General features: G+C 45.3%; 1 protein-coding gene across 9 annotated transcripts; it reads right to left on the bottom strand.

The window, feature by feature from the left end:
- Positions 1–4270: 4270 nt before the first annotated feature.
- On the bottom strand, positions 4271–19631 carry LOC110522558 (breast cancer metastasis-suppressor 1-like protein-A). 9 transcript variants are annotated; one of them, XM_036976187.1, is made up of 11 exons: positions 18903–19631; positions 18570–18660; positions 18294–18421; positions 15195–15274; positions 14736–14832; positions 13325–13374; positions 11494–11583; positions 10846–10910; positions 10720–10768; positions 5994–6120; positions 4271–5753 (listed from the first exon to the last, which is right to left on the bottom strand). In XM_036976187.1, the coding sequence occupies exons 1-9, from the start codon at positions 18991–18993 to the stop codon at positions 10750–10752; spliced, it is 711 nt and encodes a 236-aa protein (XP_036832082.1). In that variant the 5' UTR covers positions 18994–19631; the 3' UTR covers positions 4271–5753; positions 5994–6120; positions 10720–10749. The 9 variants fall into 9 exon arrangements, with proteins under 9 accessions (XP_036832082.1, XP_036832084.1, XP_036832083.1 ...); XM_036976189.1 differs by having other exon boundaries at positions 10720–10759; positions 18903–19629; XM_036976188.1 differs by lacking the exon at positions 5994–6120.

Raw genomic sequence — 19631 nt, 5'->3', positions numbered from 1 at the left:
AGGGAGGTGACCAAGAACCCAATGGTCACTCTGACAGAGCTCCAGAGTTCCTCTGTGGAGATGGGAGAACCTTCCAGAAGGACAACCATCTCTGCAGTACTCCACCAATCAGGCCTTTATGGTAGAGTGGCCAGACGGAAGCCACTCCCCAGTAAAAGGCTCATGACAACCCACTTGGAGTTTGCCAAAAGGCACCTAAAGGACTCTCAGATCATGAGAAACAAGATTCTCTGGTCTGATGAAACAAAGTTGAACTTTTTGAACCTAATGCCATGTATGGACGATACTGTGGGGATGTTTTTCAGAGGCAGGGACTGTGAGACTTGTCGGGATCGAGGGAAAGATGAACAGAGCAAAGTAGAGAGCGATCCTTGATGAAAATCTGCTCCAGAGCAAAGGTTCACCTTCCAACAGGACAATGACCCTAAGCATACGGCCAAGACAATGCAGGAGTGGCTTTGGGACACGGCTCAATGTCCTGTAGTGGCCCAGCCAGAGTTCAGACTTGAACCTGATCAAACATCTCTGGAGAGACCTGGAAATAGCTGTGCAGCAACATTCCCCATCCAACCTGAAGGAGCTTGAGAGGATCTGCAGAGAAGAATGGGAGAAACTCCCCAAATAGAGGTGTGCCAAGCTTGTAGCATCATACCCAAGAACACTTGATACTGTAATCGCTACCAAAGGTGCTTCAACAAAGTACTGTGTAAAGGGTCTGAATACAAAAGTGATATTTTAGTTTTCTGAAAACATGTTTATGCTTTGTCATTATGGGGTATTGTGTTTTTTCCTCAAATAATTTGATCCATTTTAATATAAGACGTAACAAAATACAGAAAACTCAAAAAGGTCTCAATACTTTCTGAACACACTCTATTTAACCCCTTTTCTTGGGTAAACTTACCTCCATTCACCCAGAAAACAAATTCAACCGGTCATACAGCAGAACAGAGGATGTCATCGTGTTTGTGAGAATCACCCCTTTCCACAGTGGCGTTAGTTCGTAGCCCAAAAGGTACGTAGAGCAAAATGGGAAGCCAAATTCTTCGGAAGCTACAGACATTTTCGTGAATAGACCGATTTCCGGGATGTCTCAGTCTGACAAACACCGCTGTAGCTCAGCCACCTTCCACAGCAGATGGGATGTCTCAGTCTGACAAACACCTCTGTAGCTCGGCCACCTTCCACAGCAGATGGGATGTCTCAGTCTGACAAACACCGCTGTAGCTCAGCCACCTTCCACAGCAGATGGGATGTCTCAGTCTGACAAACACCTCTGTAGCTCGGCCACCTTCCACAGCAGATGGGATGTCTCAGTCTGACAAACACCGCTGTAGCTCAGCCACCTTCCACAGCAGATGGGATGTCTCAGTCTGACAAACACCTCTGTAGCTCGGCCACCTTCCACAGCAGATGGGATGTCTCAGTCTGACAAACACCGCTGTAGCTCAGCCACCTTCCACAGCAGATGGGATGTCTCAGTCTGACAAACACCGCTGTAGCTCAGCCACCTTCCACAGCAGATGGGATGTCTCAGTCTGACAAACACCTCTGTAGCTCGGCCACCTTCCACAGCAGATGGGATGTCTCAGTCTGACAAACACCTCTGTAGCTCGGCCACCTTCCACAGCAGATGGGATGTCTCAGTCTGACAAACACCTCTGTAGCTCGGCCACCTTCCACAGCAGATGGGTTGTCTCAGTCTGACAAACACCGCTGTAGCTCGGCCACCTTCCACCGCAGATGGGATGTCTCAGTCTGACAAACACCTCTGTAGCTCGGCCACCTTCCACAGCAGATGGGTTGTCTCAGTCTGACAAACACCTCTGTAGCTCGGCCACCTTCCACAGCAGATGGGTTGTCTCAGTCTGACAAACACCGCTGTAGCTCGGCCACCTTCCACAGCAGATGGGATGTCTCAGTCTGACAAACACCTCTGTAGCTCGGCCACCTTCCACAGCAGATGGGATGTCTCAGTCTGACAAACACCTCTGTAGCTCGGCTACCTTCCACCGCAGATGGGATGTCTCAGTCTGACAAACACCGCTGTAGCTCGGCCACCTTCCACAGCAGATGGGATGTCTCAGTCTGACAAACACCGCTGTAGCTCGGCCACCTTCCACAGCAGATGGGATGTCTCAGTCTGACAAACACCTCTGTAGCTCGGCCACCTTCCACAGCAGATGGGATGTCTCAGTCTGACAAACACCTCTGTAGCTCGGCCACCTTCCACAGCAGATGGGATGTCTCAGTCTGACAAACACCTCTGTAGCTCGGCCACCTTCCACCGCAGATGGGATGTCTCAGTCTGACAAACACCTCTGTAGCTCGGCCACCTTCCACAGCAGATGGGATGTCTCAGTCTGACAAACACCTCTGTAGCTCGGCCACCTTCCACAGCAGATGGGATGTCTCAGTCTGACAAACACCTCTGTAGCTCGGCCACCTTCCACCGCAGATGGGATGTCTCAGTCTGACAAACACCGCTGTAGCTCGGCCACCTTCCACCGCAGATGGGATGTCTCAGTCTGACAAACACCTCTGTAGCTCGGCCACCTTCCACCGCAGATGGGATGTCTCAGTCTGACAAACACCTCTGTAGCTCGGCCACCTTCCACAGCAGATGGGATGTCTCAGTCTGACAAACACCGCTGTAGCTCGGCCACCTTCCACCGCAGATGGGATGTCTCAGTCTGACAAACACCTCTGTAGCTCGGCCACCTTCCACAGCAGATGGGATGTCTCAGTCTGACAAACACCTCTGTAGCTCGGCCACCTTCCACCGCAGATGGGATGTCTCAGTCTGACAAACACCTCTGTAGCTCGGCCACCTTCCACAGCAGATGGGATGTCTCAGTCTGACAAACACCGCTGTAGCTCGGCCACCTTCCACCGCAGATGCGGCAGAACGTCACAGGTGGATGCGGTAGACAGACAGATAGTTATCGCTTAAACCAACAGACTGATGGTGAGGTTTTTTATTATGTTACTTATATCGACGCACTGGTGCGTCAATAGACTATATGGGGATTTATATACAGCACATGCCTTTTGAGTGCTTTGATTTAAGTTGCCCCTACCCACTGATACAGGGATGGATACCTTTCAATGGTTGAGGTTAGAATTGGGGCTAGGATAAACGGATCCTAGATCTGTGCTGAAGGTAAACTTCTACCTAGAAGGCTACTTAATGAAGGAGTTAGTTTTTGCTCAGTATAGGACTTAGAGAATGGAATGGTAGAGAATGGACAGGGAATGGTAGAGAATGGACAGAGAATGGAATGGACAGAGAATGGAATGGACAGAGAATGGAATGGACAGAGAATGGAATGGTAGAGAATGGAATGGTAGAGAATGGAATGGTAGAGAATGGAATGGTAGAGAATGGAATGGTAGAGAATGGACAGAGTGGAATGGACAGAGAATGGAATGGTAGAGAATGGAATGGTAGAGAATGGAATGGTAGAGAATGGACAGAGAATGGAATGGACAGAGAATGGAATGGTAGAGAATGGACAGAGAATGGAATGGACAGAGAATGGAATGGTAGAGAATGGAATGGTAGAGAATGGAAGAGAATGGTAGAGAATGGACAGAGAATGGAATGGACAGAGAATGGAATGGACAGAGAATGGAATGGTAGAGAATGGACAGAGAATGGAATGGTAGAGAATGGACAGAGGGGGATAACTGAGATATGAGTGGATCCTGCATCGATCCCAATACAGTGTGTTAATCTATTGAGTTCCCCTCTGGCAGAAAACCCTGGCTAAACAGTTGAACAGCAGAGCAGACTTTGGCCATTATAAAGCCACGCTGAGCATATGAAGTGGTGGGGGGGGGGGGGGGGGGGGGTTGCATTGGACTAAACCTTGTGATTGACTTTGGGTTCAGCATTGCCAGGCAGTTTTGCCTCTATAAAGGAGGTATATAGATTATATCTAGTGATTTGGGGTTGGGTTGTGTATACAGGTTAAATCCACTATGGAACCTGCTAAGCAATGAGAGGTAATACGCTGTATCATTTCACATAATTTGTTCTAGGACTCAGAGAGCAGGAAGGAATGGCTTGTGCTGAGCAAGTTGATTTGGCTATCACTAGACATGCTGTCAGCTTTACTGACGACGTACAACGTAAAAAGGAATTATGATATGGCCTTCTATTCCACCCAGACTATTTCGCTTTAATCAATGGCTGTAAATCCATTTTTTTCCCCTATAGGATTGCGTCAAGGTTCTACAATCTTTACAAACTAAGGCAAATTACATGTTTACTACAAAATTAAATATTTTATTTGCTGTACATGAATTGTGACTGACATTTTATTTCGATTTTCCTCCCGCATAACATGACAATGAAGTGTAGACGGAGCGTAAATAAAACAACTTTACAAATAAAACCTCAAGGCAGCAGGACTACTGTTCAACTGATGGCAGTGAAACATTCGGTCTGGTCGTACTCAGACGGACATAAGTAGAATTCTTCATAGGCTGCGAAAAAAACCCAGCATATGCTCCCATTATATACAGCATGTAACATCTACACAATTCATAATATGTTGAGAATCCTTAAGATATAAAAAAATAAAAAAAACTGTTGGCAGGTGGTACTTTATACACAGACAAACAAATGCTTTCCCACAATATCCAATAATGTGCAAAAGACTAGGATGGCATGGACGTGATTGTACAACAACCAGACATTTTGACACATCTCTACTGACCTTGGCCATGCTAAAATACAGTTAACATCCATCCTTCCGTCAATTGATAACACATCTGACAGCATTGGTTAGGTGAAAATGGTATCATGTCCCCTTGAGGAGGGCAGGAAGACAGAAAAAGCGAGAGCGGTGTATCCTTATCAGAATAGTAACAGAGACATGAAAGATGACTAGACATGGAATACTACAAGAGGTGGGGGTCTCACAGTGAAGGAAACATCACTAGGGCCAGGGTTTAGCCAGCCATCCAGTCACAACCAATTGTCCTTGACTTGATCCTCGTCCTGTTCTCACCGGCCAGAAGAGCAGAGTTAGTTCAAGACTGTAGGCAAAAAAAGGCACACTATGGGGCCTCCCGAGTGGCGCAGCGGTCTAAGGCACTGCATCGCGGGGAGGGGGTTGCTTTACTTGGCCCATCGCGCTCTAGCGACTCCTTGTGGCTGGCCAGGTGACTGCAGGCTGACCACGGTCGCCAGTTGAACAGTGTTTCCTCCGACACATTGGTGCGGCGGGCTTCCGGGTTAAGCTGGCGGGTGTTAAGGAGTGCGGCTTGGCGAGTCATGTTTCGGAATTCACCTTCGCCTCTCCCGAGCCAGTTAGGGAGTTGCAGCGATGAAACAAGATAGTAATTAGGGAGAAGGGGGGTAAAATACACTAAAGACCCACTACAACACCACTCCTCCTTACAACCAGAATTTCACTTCTCGTTTCCAGTTTAGAGAAGGAATGACACTTGTTGGCCTCGCAGATCATATTAACATACAAAGAGCATTAGTCAGTCACTGACCCTACACATCCTGACCTGTAGCTCTCCAGGACCAGGCTTGCTTAAGTCCACTGACATAAAGGAGAGGACATTATGGCAGTGGAGTTCATCTGTTATCCAGGGTGAAAGAGTACGGCAGGCTGTGAGGGACTTTAGGAGTGTTTGATGGTGTATTTGCCTTCCTGCAGCTGAGAGACGTAGAGTTTGGACAGTCAGGCTGTTTGAACCACACCTCGTCATGGTTTATGGCGGTTATTATGGCGCTGTGCGGAGAGACGGAAGAGGATTGGATAATAAAATATATGAATTTACAATACATACACCTATATGCCTCTTTACACCAATTCACTTACAACACCTGAATCTAGTGTATGAACGACAACAGTGTATCCACACAAGATCATGCTCCCACGCTCAAATGCGCCACATGCAAATATACATACAGAAACACACACACACCATTTGAAAACATACATTTCCTACACAGACACCAAGACACACACCTGGTAGTGTGTTGGTCCTTCTTGTTGATACACAAGGCCTGTCCTCTGCACTACCACTGGCTGTCATAGAACAGTCTGCCCTCCTCTGACCTCGCCACATGATCGTGTCTGTCCGCCTTGGTAGGGACTACACACACACACAGCACAAACACGTCATAACGAAGGTACAACAGTTGTTAACACTATGTATTAACATATACCCACACTATCTAAATACATACATTCAGAAAGTCTTAAATAAGGGGTGAAACTAAGCTGGTACGATCCGGGACGGAGTACCGGCAAAATAAATAGTGGGGCTACGCCATACCGGTTGAACAATAATACACAAAGACGCCAAGGAAACTGTAGGCTGCTACACTATTATATAGCATTACAGCATGTCACCTACACGAAACACTGGCAAATGGACTTAAAACCTGGAGAAGACTCTCCAAAATGATTTTGATGATAAGTTAATTTTTGCGAAGGCAGACATGAGTGGCCAAGACGTGCGCTGACAGTAGATCCATCAATTCAGGTTACCATTCATATTATATATCTATATATAAATAAAACGATCGTTATAAGGAGTGGACCAAAGCGCAGCGTGGTTTGGGTTCATCATCATTTATTTTAAATGTGAACCAGCAACAAAGCAATAAAGAGTAACAAACAAACGAACGTACAGCCTTGTAGGGCTCAAAAACAACAACAACACAAGAACAAGATCCCACAAACAACAGGTGGGAAAAGGCTGCCTAAGTAGAATCCCCAATCAGAGACAACGATAGACAGCTGCCTCTGATTGGGAACCATACCCGGCCAACAAAGAAATAGAAAACATAGAATACACATAGAAATAATAAACTAGAACACCCCCATCAGTCACACCCTGACCTACTTCACCATAGAAAATAAAGGCTTTTTATGGTCAGGACGTGATATATGTACACACATAGTTGAAGTCAGAAGTTTACATACACTTAGGATGGAGTCATTAAAATGTTTTAACCCCATCCACAAATTTCTTGTTAATTAACAAACTATAAGTTTTGGCAAGTCGGTTAGGACATCTACTTTGTGCATGACACAAGTCATTTTTCCAACAATTGACAAATTATTTCACTTATAATTCACTGTGTCACAATTCCAGTGGGTCAGAAGTTTACATACACTAAGTTGACTGTGCCTTTAAACAGCTTGGAAAATCCCAGAAAATTATGTCATTGCTTTAGAAGCTTCTGATGGGCTAATTGACATCATTTGAGTCACTGGAGGTGTACCTGTGGATGTATTTCAAGGCCTAGTTTCAAACTCAGTGCCTCTTTGCTTGACATCATGGGAAAAATTAAATAAATCAGCCAACCTCAGAAAAATAATTGTAGACCTCCACAAGTCTGGTTCATCCTTGGGAGCAATTTCCAAATGCTTGAAGGTACCACGTTCATCTGTACAAACAGTACGCAAGTATAAACACCATGGGACCACGCAACCATCATACCGCTCAGGAAGGAGACGCGTTCTGTCTCCTAGAGATGCCGAAGAACACGATCCCAACTGTGAAGCACGGGGGTGGCAGCATCATGTTGTGGGGGTGCTTTGCTGCAGGAAGGACTGGTGCACTTCATAAAATAGATGGCATCATGAGGTAGGAAAAATGTGTGGATATATTGAAGCCACATCAAGACATCAGTCAGGAAGTTAAAGCTTGGTCGCAAATGGACAATGACCCCAAGCATACCTCCAAAGTTGTGGCAAAATGGCTTAAGGACAACAAAGTCAAGGTATTGAGTGGCCTGACCTCAATCCTAAAGAAATGGGCAGAACTGAAAAAGCATGTGCGAGCAAGGAGGCCTACAAACCTGACTCAGTTACACCAGCTCTGTCAGGAGGAATGGGACAAGATTCACCCAACTTGTTGTGGGAAGCTTGTGGAAGGCTACCCAAAACAATTTAAAGGCAATGCTACCAAATACTAATTGAGTGTTTGTAAACTTCTGACCCACTGGAAATGTGATGAAAGGAATAAAAGCTAAAAAAAATAAAATAAATCACTCTACTATTATTCTGACATTTCACATTCTTAAAAAAAAGTGGTGATCCTAACTGACCTAAGACAGGGGATTTTTGATAGGCTTAAATGTCAGGAATTGTGGAAAACAGAGTTTAAATATATTTGGCTAAAGTGTTTGTAAACTTCCGACTTTATTTTTTTTTTATATATATATATATATACACATATATACATATATATACATATATACATACATACATACATACATACATACATATATATATTTTAACAGATTACTTTTTCCATTCATCAAATGGCGGGTGCACAATATGGAAGCGGGAATTATTTTAGAGTGGACGAATATATGCAGGTAGCCAGGCTTACTTCTGAATGGGGATTCTACACGCCATTCTATTAACTGAATGGGGATTCTACACGCCATTCTATTAACTGAACGGGGATTCTACACGCCATTCTATTAACTGAACGGGGATTCTACACGCCATTCTATTAACTGAACGGGGATTCTACACGCCATTCTATTAACTGAACGGGGATTCTACACGCCATTCTATTAACTGAACGGGGATTCTACACGCCATTCTATTAACTGAACGGGGACGCTACACGTCATTCTATTAACTGAACGGGGATTCTACACGTCATTCTATTAACTGAACGGGGATTCTACACGCCATTCTATTAACTGAACGGGGATTCTACACGCCATTCTATTAACTGAACGGGGATTCTACACGCCATTCTATTAACTGAACGGGGACTCTACACGCCATTCTATTAACTGAACGGGGACGTTACACGTCATTCTATTAACTGAACGGGGACGCTACAAGTCATTCTATTAACTGAACGGGGACGCTACACGTCATTCTATTAACTGAACGGGGACGCTACACGTCATTCTATTAACTGAACGTGGATTCTGTCATTCTATTAACTGAACGTGGATTCTGTCATTCTATTAACTGAACGTGGATTCTGTCATTCTATTAACTGAACGTGGATTCTGTCATTCTATTAACTGAACGTGGATTCTGTCATTCTATTAACTGAACGTGGATTCTGTCATTCTATTAACTGAACGTGGATTCTGTCATTCTATTAACTGAACGTGGATTCTGTCATTCTATTAACTGAACGTGGATTCTGTCATTCTATTAACTGAACGTGGATTCTGTCATTCTACTAACTGAACGTGGATTCTGTCATTCTACTAACTGAACGTGGATTCTGTCATTCTACTAACTGAACGTGGATTCTGTCATTCTATTAACTGAACGTGGATTCTGTCATTCTATTAACTGAACGTGGATTCTGTCATTCTATTAACTGAACGTGGATTCTGTCATTCTATTAACTGAACGTGGATTCTGTCATTCTATTAACTGAACGTGGATTCTGTCGTTCTATTAACTGAACGTGGATTCTGTCGTTCTACTAACTGAACGTGGATTCTGTCGTTCTACTAACTGAACGTGGATTCTGTCGTTCTACTAACTGAACGTGGATTCTGTCGTTCTACTAACTGAACGTGGATTCTGTCGTTCTACTAACTGAACGTGGATTCTGTCGTTCTACTAACTGAACGTGGATTCTGTCGTTCTACTAACTGAACGTGGATTCTGTCGTTCTACTAACTGAACGTGGATTCTGTCGTTCTACTAACTGAACGTGGATTCTGTCGTTCTACTAACTGAACGTGGATTCTGTCGTTCTACTAACTGAACGTGGATTCTGTCGTTCTACTAACTGAACGTGGATTCTGTCGTTCTACTAACTGAACGTGGATTCTGTCGTTCTACTAACTGAACGGGGATTCTGTCGTTCTACTAACTGAACGGGGATTCTGTCGTTCTACTAACTGAACGGGGATTCTGTCGTTCTACTAACTGAACGGGGATTCTGTCGTTCTACTAACTGAACGGGGATTCTGTCGTTCTATTAACTGAACGGGGATTCTGTCGTTCTATTAACTGAACGGGGATTCTGTCATTCTATTAACTGAATGGGGATTCTGTCATTCTATTAACTGAACGTGGATTCTGTCATTCTATTAACTGAACGTGGATTCTGTCATTCTATTAACTGAACGGGGATTCTGTCATTCTATTAACTGAATGGGGATTCTGTCATTCTATTAACTGAATGGGGATTCTGTCATTCTATTAACTGAACGGGGATTCTGTCGTTCTACTAACTGAACGTGGATTCTGTCGTTCTACTAACTGAACGTGGATTCTGTCGTTCTACTAACTGAACGGGGATTCTGTCGTTCTACTAACTGAACGGGGATTCTGTCGTTCTACTAACTGAACGTGGATTCTGTCGTTCTACTAACTGAACGGGGATTCTGTCGTTCTATTAACTGAACGGGGATTCTGTCGTTCTATTAACTGAACGGGGATTCTGTCATTCTATTAACTGAATGGGGATTCTGTCATTCTATTAACTGAACGTGGATTCTGTCATTCTATTAACTGAACGGGGATTCTGTCATTCTATTAACTGAATGGGGATTCTGTCATCCTATTAACTGAATGGGGATTCTGTCATTCTATGTCTATCGCCCCCACCCCCCAAAAAAAAAAATCATAAATGTAAACATAGAAGGTAATGTACAGGTACATTTATCTACTTTCATCCCTGCTCTTAATATAATGTGGGACCAGATACTGTAACAAATGAAAGACATAAATCTGAGATTCTTACCATCAACCTTGACCCTGTGCGACCCCAATGTCACCTCCGCCTGTGGTGCATACAGAACAAGATTGAAAAGTTAAATTTCAACCATAACAAAATTACAACAAAGACGTAAATTTGGTTCTCAAATACCTTTCGTATTGCTGTCCAGTCTTCAAGTACATCGAGGTCTTGCAACATGTAAACAATATATGGACGTGGGAAAGGGTCAAGCAAAAAGCTCAAGTTCTTTATTGATATTAGCACTGGCCGTTTCTGTATCTAATACATCATCGATAGAGTAAGACTGACCGTATCTGTATCTAATACAGCATCGATAGAGTAAGACTATCTGTATCTAATACAGCCTCGATAGAGTAAGACTGACCGTATCTGTATCTCATACAGCCTCGATAGAGTAAGACTGGCCGTATCTGTATCTAATACAGCCTCGATAGAGTAAGACTGGCCGTATCTGTATCTAATACAGCATCGATAGAGTAAGACTGACCGTATCTGTATCTAATACAGCCTCGATAGAGTAAGACTGACCGTATCTGTATCTAATACAGCATCGATAGAGTAAGACTGACCGTATCTGTATCTAATACAGCATCGATAGAGTAAGACTATCTGTATCTAATACAGCCTCGATAGAGTAAGACTGACCGTATCTGTATCTAATACAGCATCGATAGAGTAAGACTGACCGTATCTGTATCTAATACAGCATCGATAGAGTAAGACTATCTGTATCTAATACAGCCTCGATAGAGTAAGACGGGTAGACAGAAAGGATATCTGAGACAACAACAGGCTTCTTTTTCTTGACAGGGCAGAAGGGATCCTTCGTCTTGTTCTTCCGTGAACATAAACCATCGTTCCACAGTTCTGGAATGCAGAGACAGAGCAAGAAGAGCGCAGAGACAGAGCAAGAAGAGCGCAGAGACAGAGCAAGAAGAGCGCAGAGAGAGCAAGAAGAGCGCAGAGACAGAGCAAGAAGAGCGCAGAGACAGAGCAAGAAGAGCGCAGAGACAGAGCAAGAAGAGCGCAGAGACAGAGCAGGAAGAGCGCAGAGACAGAGCAGGAAGAGCGCAGAGACAGAGCAGGAAGAGCGCAAAGACAGAGCAGGAAGAGCGCAGAGACAGAGCAGGAAGAGCGCAGAGACAGAGCAAGAAGAGCGCAAAGCCACTCAAGACAGTTAGTGCCTTCAGAAAGTGTTCCCTCCCCTTGACTTTTTCTACATTATGTTACAACAGGAAGAAAAAAAAAACATTGAGAATTTTGCCCACACACACACACACACACACTACCCCATAATGTCAAAGTGAAATTATGTTTAGACATTTTTACAAATCAGTTAAAAATGAAAAGCTGAAATGTCTTAAGGCAATAAGTATTCAACCCCTTTGTTATTAGCAAGACAGGTGTAGTTCAGGAGTACAAATCTGCCTAACAAGTCACATAATAAGTTGCATGGACTCACTCTGTGTACAATAATAATATTTAACATTATTTTTTAATGACTACCTCATCTCTGTACCCCACACACAGATAATTGTAAGGTCCCTCAGTTGAGCAGTGAATTTCAAGCCCTGATTCAACCACAAATATCAGGGAGGTTTTCCAATGACTTTCAAAGAATGGCCCCTATTGGTAGATGGGTAAAAATAAAAAGTAGACATTGAATTTCCTTTTGAGCATGGTGAAGTTATTAATTACACTGTAGCTGTATTGATAAACCCAGTATCTACAAAGACACAGGCGTCCTTCCTAACTCAATTACTGGAGAGGAAGGAAAATGCTCAGGGATTTCACCATGAGCCCAATGGTGACTTTAAAACAGATTTTTATTTTATTTAACTAGGCAAGTCAGTCAAGAGCAAATTCTTATTTCCAATGAATGACAGGCTACCCCGGCCAACTGTGCACCGCCCTATGGGACTCGTGATCACAGCCAGTTGTGATACAGCCCGAAATCGAACCCAGGTCTGCAGTGACACCTCTAGTCACGCTACAATACTAACCTACTTGACAGAGTGAAAAGGACGCCTGTACACAATACAAATATTCTAAAACATGCATGCTGTTTGCAACAAGGCACTAAAGTAAAACTGCAAAAAATGTGGCAAAGCAAATAACTTTTTGTCCTGAATACATAGTGTTATGTTTGGGGCAAATCCAACACAACACATTACTGAGTCTCTCTATGTTTTCAAGCATACTGGTGGCTGCATCATATTATGGGTATGCTATTAATCACTAATGACAGGGTCTTTATCAGGATAAAACAAAGAAATTGAATGGAGCTAAGCACAGACAAAATCCTAGAGGAAAACCTGGTTCAGTCTGCTGTCCACCAGACACTGGGAGATGAATTCACCTTTCAGCAGGACAATAACCTAAAACACAAGGCCAAATCTACACTGGAGTTGCTTACCAAGAAGACCGTGAATGTTCCTGAGTTGCCACGTTAGTTTTGACTTAAATCTGCTTGAAAATCTATGGCAAGATCTGAAAATGGTTGTCTGACAATGATCAACAACCAATTTAACAGAGGTTGAAGAATTTCGAAAATAATAATTGGGCAAATGTTGCACAATCCAAGAGAGAAAAGCTCTGAGTGACTTACCCAGAAAGACTCACAGCTGTAATCACTGCCAAAGGTGCTTCTACAAAGTACTGAAAAAGGGGTGTGAATACTATTGTAAATTAGATATTTCTGTACTTAATTTAAGTAATTTGCAAAAAAAAAAAAAAAAATGGTATCCCATAATTCACTTTGTCATTATGGGATACCATTTGTAGATGGGTGAGAGAAAAAATATATCAATTGAATACATTTTGAATCCAGTCAAACAAGATGAGAAAAGAAACCCAGTGCTCTTGATAGCATCACTGCTCTTTAATAAGCTTTACATATCGACCACAAGGCCTTCGTCAGAGCTTTACGTATCGACCACAAGGCCTTCGTCAGAGCTTTACGTATCGACCACAAGGCCTTCGTCAGAGCTTTACGTATCGACCACAAGGCCTTCGTCAGAGCTTTACGTATCGACCTCAAGGCCTTCGTCAGAGCTTTACGTATCGACCACAAGGCCTTCGTCAGAGCTTTACGTATCGACCTCAAGGCCTTCGTCAGAGCTTTACGTATCGACCACAAGGCCTTCGTCAGAGCTTTACGTATCGACCTCAAGGCCTTCGTCAGAGCTTTACGTATCGACCTCAAGGCCTTCGTCAGAGCTTTACGTATCGACCACAAGGCCTTCGTCAGAGCTTTACGTATCGACCACAAGGCCTTCGTCAGAGCTTTACGTATCGACCACAAGGCCTTCGTCAGAGCTTTACGTATCGACCACAAGGCCTTCGTCAGAGCTTTACGTATCGACCACAAGGCCTTCGTCAGAGCTTTACGTATCGACCACAAGGCCTTCGTCAGAGCTTTACGTATCGACCACAAGGCCTTCGTCAGAGCTTTACGTATCGACCACAAGGCCTTCGTCAGAGCTTTACGTATCGACCACAAGGCCTTCGTCAGAGCTTTACGTATCGACCACAAGGCCTTCGTCAGAGCTTGTGTGTGTGTCTCGAATTTGCACCCTTATGTAGACATAGCTCCACCCTCATCAGTTCAATGATAATCAAATGTGGTTGGAGTCGAGGGAAAATAAGCAAGTGTTACCAAATATAACAATGTGCATTTCATAAGTATTCACATCAAAACGTGGAATAAGTCAAGGGGTATGAATACTTTGTGAAGGCACTTTCAATCCGAGCTGGTATACCTGAGATTGTAGGGTATGCAGGATCTCTCTCTCTCCAGCCCTGCATTTAAACACCTAATTCAACACATCACCTACCCTCAATGCCCTTAATTTAGTTCAATCAGGTGTGTCAGTAATAGCATTTACTTAGATTAACAGGCTTTAAAGTAATTTCCAACTAATATCGACTGTACAGTAATAGCCCTTCCTCATCGTCCTCTATATGTAGTTAACAGGATCAGAGTATTGCATATAGCCCGGGGCTATAGCCTCCTGTACCTGAGGTGATGTCGATACTGTGTCGGTCCTCCTCCAGGCGTCTGATCTTCTCCTCTAAGTCACTGTGCACTGTGTCAAACAGCAACAGCTTCTCGCTCTGGGAGGAAACACAGAACATGGATGAGTACTGTAGTACTACCAAAACAATGGCGAGAGACCCTGGTCCAATACATACAAAAATGCACCTTTGCTGATTACATTACTGCAAAGCATTCTACGTTATTGTCCAGTAGTTTGCCATGCAACCTTCATTCCTTGAGGTAGCCATATTGGTGACCTGTATGTGACTAGACAAGGGAAAGCAAGGATTCAAACCAACTGCTTTCCACAACCCGAAACCTCAGACAGGGCCAGAGACAATGATTTCAATTCCATGTTTGATCACTGTCACATTATTCACTGGCCCAACAATTGGCCCTTGGGGATCAATAAAGTTGTATCGTATTGAATTGACCCGACCTCCCAGTGTTGGCAGGCAGCCTGGATCTCACAGTCGTACTTGTTCTTCACAGACTCCAGACACAGCTCTTGGTAGATCCCTAGAGAAGATACAGGACAAGGAAAACATCTCTTTAGTCGTGGCACCCTTCGAAAGGTTGGACGTCACTGAGAACAGAGCCATATATCTACAGTGTAACAGTACATTGGATATAAGATACTATAGTACTTTATTAATTTCACAGGGGGGACATATTATTGCACCAGCCAACACAGACATTACCAATAAATACACCATTAAAACACAACAAGGACACACAGGCATTCCAAGCATCACATCAATGAATATAAAAAGTGTTTGTGTTAAAAAGGATCAGCGGAAACATTATGCTTTAGACCTGGCTAAAATAAATATGTCTGCCATAGCACTGTGATGCTCCAGGTACTGTGGAGGGGGTGGCTAGTGTTGGCCATAGCACTGTGATGCTCCAGGTACTGTGGAGGGGGTGGCTAGTGTTGGCCATAGCACTGGGATGCTCCAGGCAGGTACTGTGGAGGGGGTGGCTAGTGTTGGCCATAGCACTGTGATGCTCCAGGTACTGTGGAGGGGGTGGCTAGTGTTGGCCATAGCACTGGGATGCTCCAGGCAGGTACTGTGGAGGGGGTGGCTAGTGTTGGCCATAGCACTGTGATGCTCCAGGTACTGTGAAGGGAGTGGCTAGTGTTGGCCATAGCACTGTGATGCTCCAGGTACTGTGGAGGGGGTGGCTAGTGTTGGCCATAGCACTGTGATGCTCCAGGTACTGTGGAGGGGTGGCTAGTGTTGGCCATAGCACTGTGATGCTCCAGGTACTGTGGAGGGGGTGGCTAGTGTTGGCCATAGCACTGTGATGCTCCAGGTACTGTGGAGGGGGTGGCTAGTGTTGGCCATAGCACTGGGATGCTCCAGGCAGGTACTGTGGAGGGGGTGGCTAGTGTTGGCCATAGCACTGTGATGCTCCAGGTACTGTGGAGGGGGTGGCTAGTGTTGGCCATAGCACTGGGATGCTCCAGGCAGGTACTGTGGAGGGGGTGGCTAGTGTTGGCCATAGCACTGTGATGCTCCAGGTACTGTGAAGGGAGTGGCTAGTGTTGGCCATAGCACTGTGATGCTCCAGGTACTGTGGAGGGGGTGGCTAGTGTTGGCCATAGCACTGTGATGCTCCAGGTACTGTGGAGGGGGTGGCTAGTGTTGGCCATAGCACTGTGATGCTCCAGGTACTGTGAAGGGGGTGTCTAGTGTTGGCCATAGCACTGTGATGCTCCAGGTACTGTGGAGGGGGTGGCTAGTGTTGGCCATAACACTGTGATGCTCCAGGTACTGTGGAGGTGGTGGCTAGAGTTGGCCATAGCACTGTGATGCTCCAGGTACTGTGGAGGGGTGGCTAGTGTTGGCCATAGCGCTGTGATGCTCCAGGTACTGTGGAGGGGGTGTCTAGTGTTGGCCATAGCACTGGGATGCTCCAGGCAGGTACTGTGGAGGGGGTGGCTAGTGTTGGCCATAGCACTGTGATGCTCCAGGTACTGTGGAGGGGGTGGCTAGTGTTGGCCATAGCACTGGGATGCTCCAGGCAGGTACTGTGGAGGGGGTGGCTAGTGTTGGCCATAGCACTGTGATGCTCCAGGTACTGTGAAGGGAGTGGCTAGTGTTGGCCATAGCACTGTGATGCTCCAGGTACTGTGGAGGGGGTGGCTAGTGTTGGCCATAGCACTGTGATGCTCCAGGTACTGTGGAGGGGTGGCTAGTGTTGGCCATAGCACTGTGATGCTCCAGGTACTGTGGAGGGGGTGGCTAGTGTTGGCCATAGCACTGTGATGCTCCAGGTACTGTGGAGGGGGTGGCTAGTGTTGGCCATAGCACTGGGATGCTCCAGGCAGGTACTGTGGAGGGGGTGGCTAGTGTTGGCCATAGCACTGTGATGCTCCAGGTACTGTGGAGGGGGTGGCTAGTGTTGGCCATAGCACTGGGATGCTCCAGGCAGGTACTGTGGAGGGGGTGGCTAGTGTTGGCCATAGCACTGTGATGCTCCAGGTACTGTGAAGGGAGTGGCTAGTGTTGGCCATAGCACTGTGATGCTCCAGGTACTGTGGAGGGGGTGGCTAGTGTTGGCCATAGCACTGTGATGCTCCAGGTACTGTGGAGGGGGTGGCTAGTGTTGGCCATAGCACTGTGATGCTCCAGGTACTGTGAAGGGGGTGTCTAGTGTTGGCCATAGCACTGTGATGCTCCAGGTACTGTGGAGGGGGTGGCTAGTGTTGGCCATAACACTGTGATGCTCCAGGTACTGTGGAGGTGGTGGCTAGAGTTGGCCATAGCACTGTGATGCTCCAGGTACTGTGGAGGGGTGGCTAGTGTTGGCCATAGCGCTGTGATGCTCCAGGTACTGTGGAGGGGGTGTCTAGTGTTGGCCATAGCACTGTGATGCTCCAGGTACTGTGGATGGGGTGTCTAGTCTTGGCCATAGCACTATGATGCTCCAGGCAGGTACTGTGAAGGGGGTATCTAGTGTTGGCCATAGCACTGTGATGCTCCAGGTACTGTGGAGGGGGTGGCTAGTCTTGGCCATAGCACTATGATGCTCCAGGCAGGTACTGTGAAGGGGGTGTCTAGTGTTGGCCATAGCACCGTGATGCTCCAGGTACTGTGGAGGGGGTGGCTAGTGTTGGCCATGTCACTGTGATGCTCCAGGTACTGTGGAGGGGGTGTCTAGTCTTGGCCATAGCACTGTAATGCTCCAGGTACTGTGGAGGGGGTGACTGGTGCTGGCTTCTATGCACCTCATTTTTCTAAGGATCCGCTTATCCAGGATGGGCTCTAGATTGTCCTGGTGGGTGCCGATGATAGATCCAGCCTTCTGAGACTATAGACAACGTATATAAACAAATGTCTGTTAGTTATATTTGGAGGTAGCCTACCCAGGAACCCAGTAGGTAGGTCATCTAAGGAACACACAACTAAAATGTTTGAAAACCACTGATCTTTCTGACGTTGACATCAGCCGCCTGTCACAACTAAAGTTAAAATGCAATGTGGGACGTTAGTATCCAATCTAGTGTAGGCAAAGTGACATGGAAACTCACCGCCCACTTTAGTTCTGATCTGCATATTCTCCTGTAGGTTGGCCAGTGGTTCCAGATACTCTTGGGCACAGGCTGCTATGACCTCCTGTAGCTTTATATCCACCTGACAGAGCCTCTCCTTGTACAGCCTAGTCATAACGGGATAGACAGGGGTGAGTCAATATAGCAGCATCATCAGTAGCTAGTTGACTTGGCTTAAACATGCACGTAAACATGGATCAGAAATCAATCAATCTGGTAAGACAATCAATTTGCGAAGTAGCCAATTTTATTTACTGTTCTTTCAAGTCGCCGAATTGCTTCTCCAGGGTAGTCATCTCGTCCATGCATTCCACTCGTCTCCTCTCGCAGTCCTCGTCGTTCATCTCTGTTGGCAAAATAAACATGTCAACTGTCAGACAACTCCAACACAGTAAACAAAGTAGAAGTAGCTAGCTAGCAACTATAGCAACATGGCCACGCAGCATCACTTTAGTCATATAGGAGACCATAACCAAACTCGCCATGCATACTGTACTAACACACACGTGAAACATTTTGAAACTGCATAACAGCAAGCTGCATTTGGCCTAGTTAAATCTAGTTAGCTACATTTACTGTATTCCTTACCCGAGCTGTCTCCATCTTCAGATACAGAAGAGCTGACGATGTCTTCTTCGTCCGTGCTACTAGCGTCTTGCTCTGGGAAATCAACCTCCATATTCTTCGTGGTTGCTTTCTTTCTTTTCGCGAGCTTGCACTTATTAAATTACTGACGATAGGTTGGCGACCTAAATTGTGTCAAAATAAGAGTGTTTTATCAATATAAACAAAGACGGCTAAACAACTAACTAGATCGTTAGTTAGCTAAATAGCTAAAACAGAGCGGAAACTGGACAACGATTTTTTAAATAACTAACCCAAAATAGACCACAGCCTGTCGTTTCTAATGGGAAGAAATTGGTCTTCTTCTGTGGATTTTATATGGCGGTTGGCAACCAACTTTAAGGTGCATTACCGCCACCAACCGGTCTGGATTGTGGACCAGAGACAGTGAAGGTTTTATTCTACCCAATAATCTCGTCTCCCAAACTAAACGAAATACATAATTAAAAACGACATCCCCTGAAGATGTCCCAGCAGTTCACTTAATCCTGGCTCTTCAGTCCCAAATCTAATAACAATCGCTCCCTTTCTCTCACATATTTCTGGCACTGAAATAGAACATCCACTGTCTCCATCACCTCCTGACAATGATCACACCTCCCAGCCGGATGTTTCCCCGCCACGTTCAATGTACTTGTGTGTAACAGTCTCAGCCTTGTGACTACACTTTACCTCCCTTCTCTAGCGGCCTGA

This window comes from Oncorhynchus mykiss, chromosome 4 (assembly GCF_013265735.2).
Source record: "Oncorhynchus mykiss isolate Arlee chromosome 4, USDA_OmykA_1.1, whole genome shotgun sequence".
NCBI classification, from domain to species: Eukaryota; Metazoa; Chordata; class Actinopteri; order Salmoniformes; family Salmonidae; genus Oncorhynchus; species Oncorhynchus mykiss.
This window is presented reverse-complemented; position numbering and strand designations above follow the sequence as displayed.

Coding starts and splice junctions, on each gene's coding strand:
- LOC110522558 (XM_021601012.2), bottom strand. CDS start 18,993: ATGGAGGTTGATTTCCCAGAGCAAGACGCTAGTAGCACGGACGAAGAA. Junction 15,275..18,293: donor GATCAGAACTAAAGTGGGCG/GTGAGTTTCCAT, acceptor TATCTTCTCTAG/GGATCTACCAAGAGCTGTGT. Junction 14,833..15,194: donor CTGCCTGCCAACACTGGGAG/GTCGGGTCAATT, acceptor GTTTCCTCCCAG/AGCGAGAAGCTGTTGCTGTT.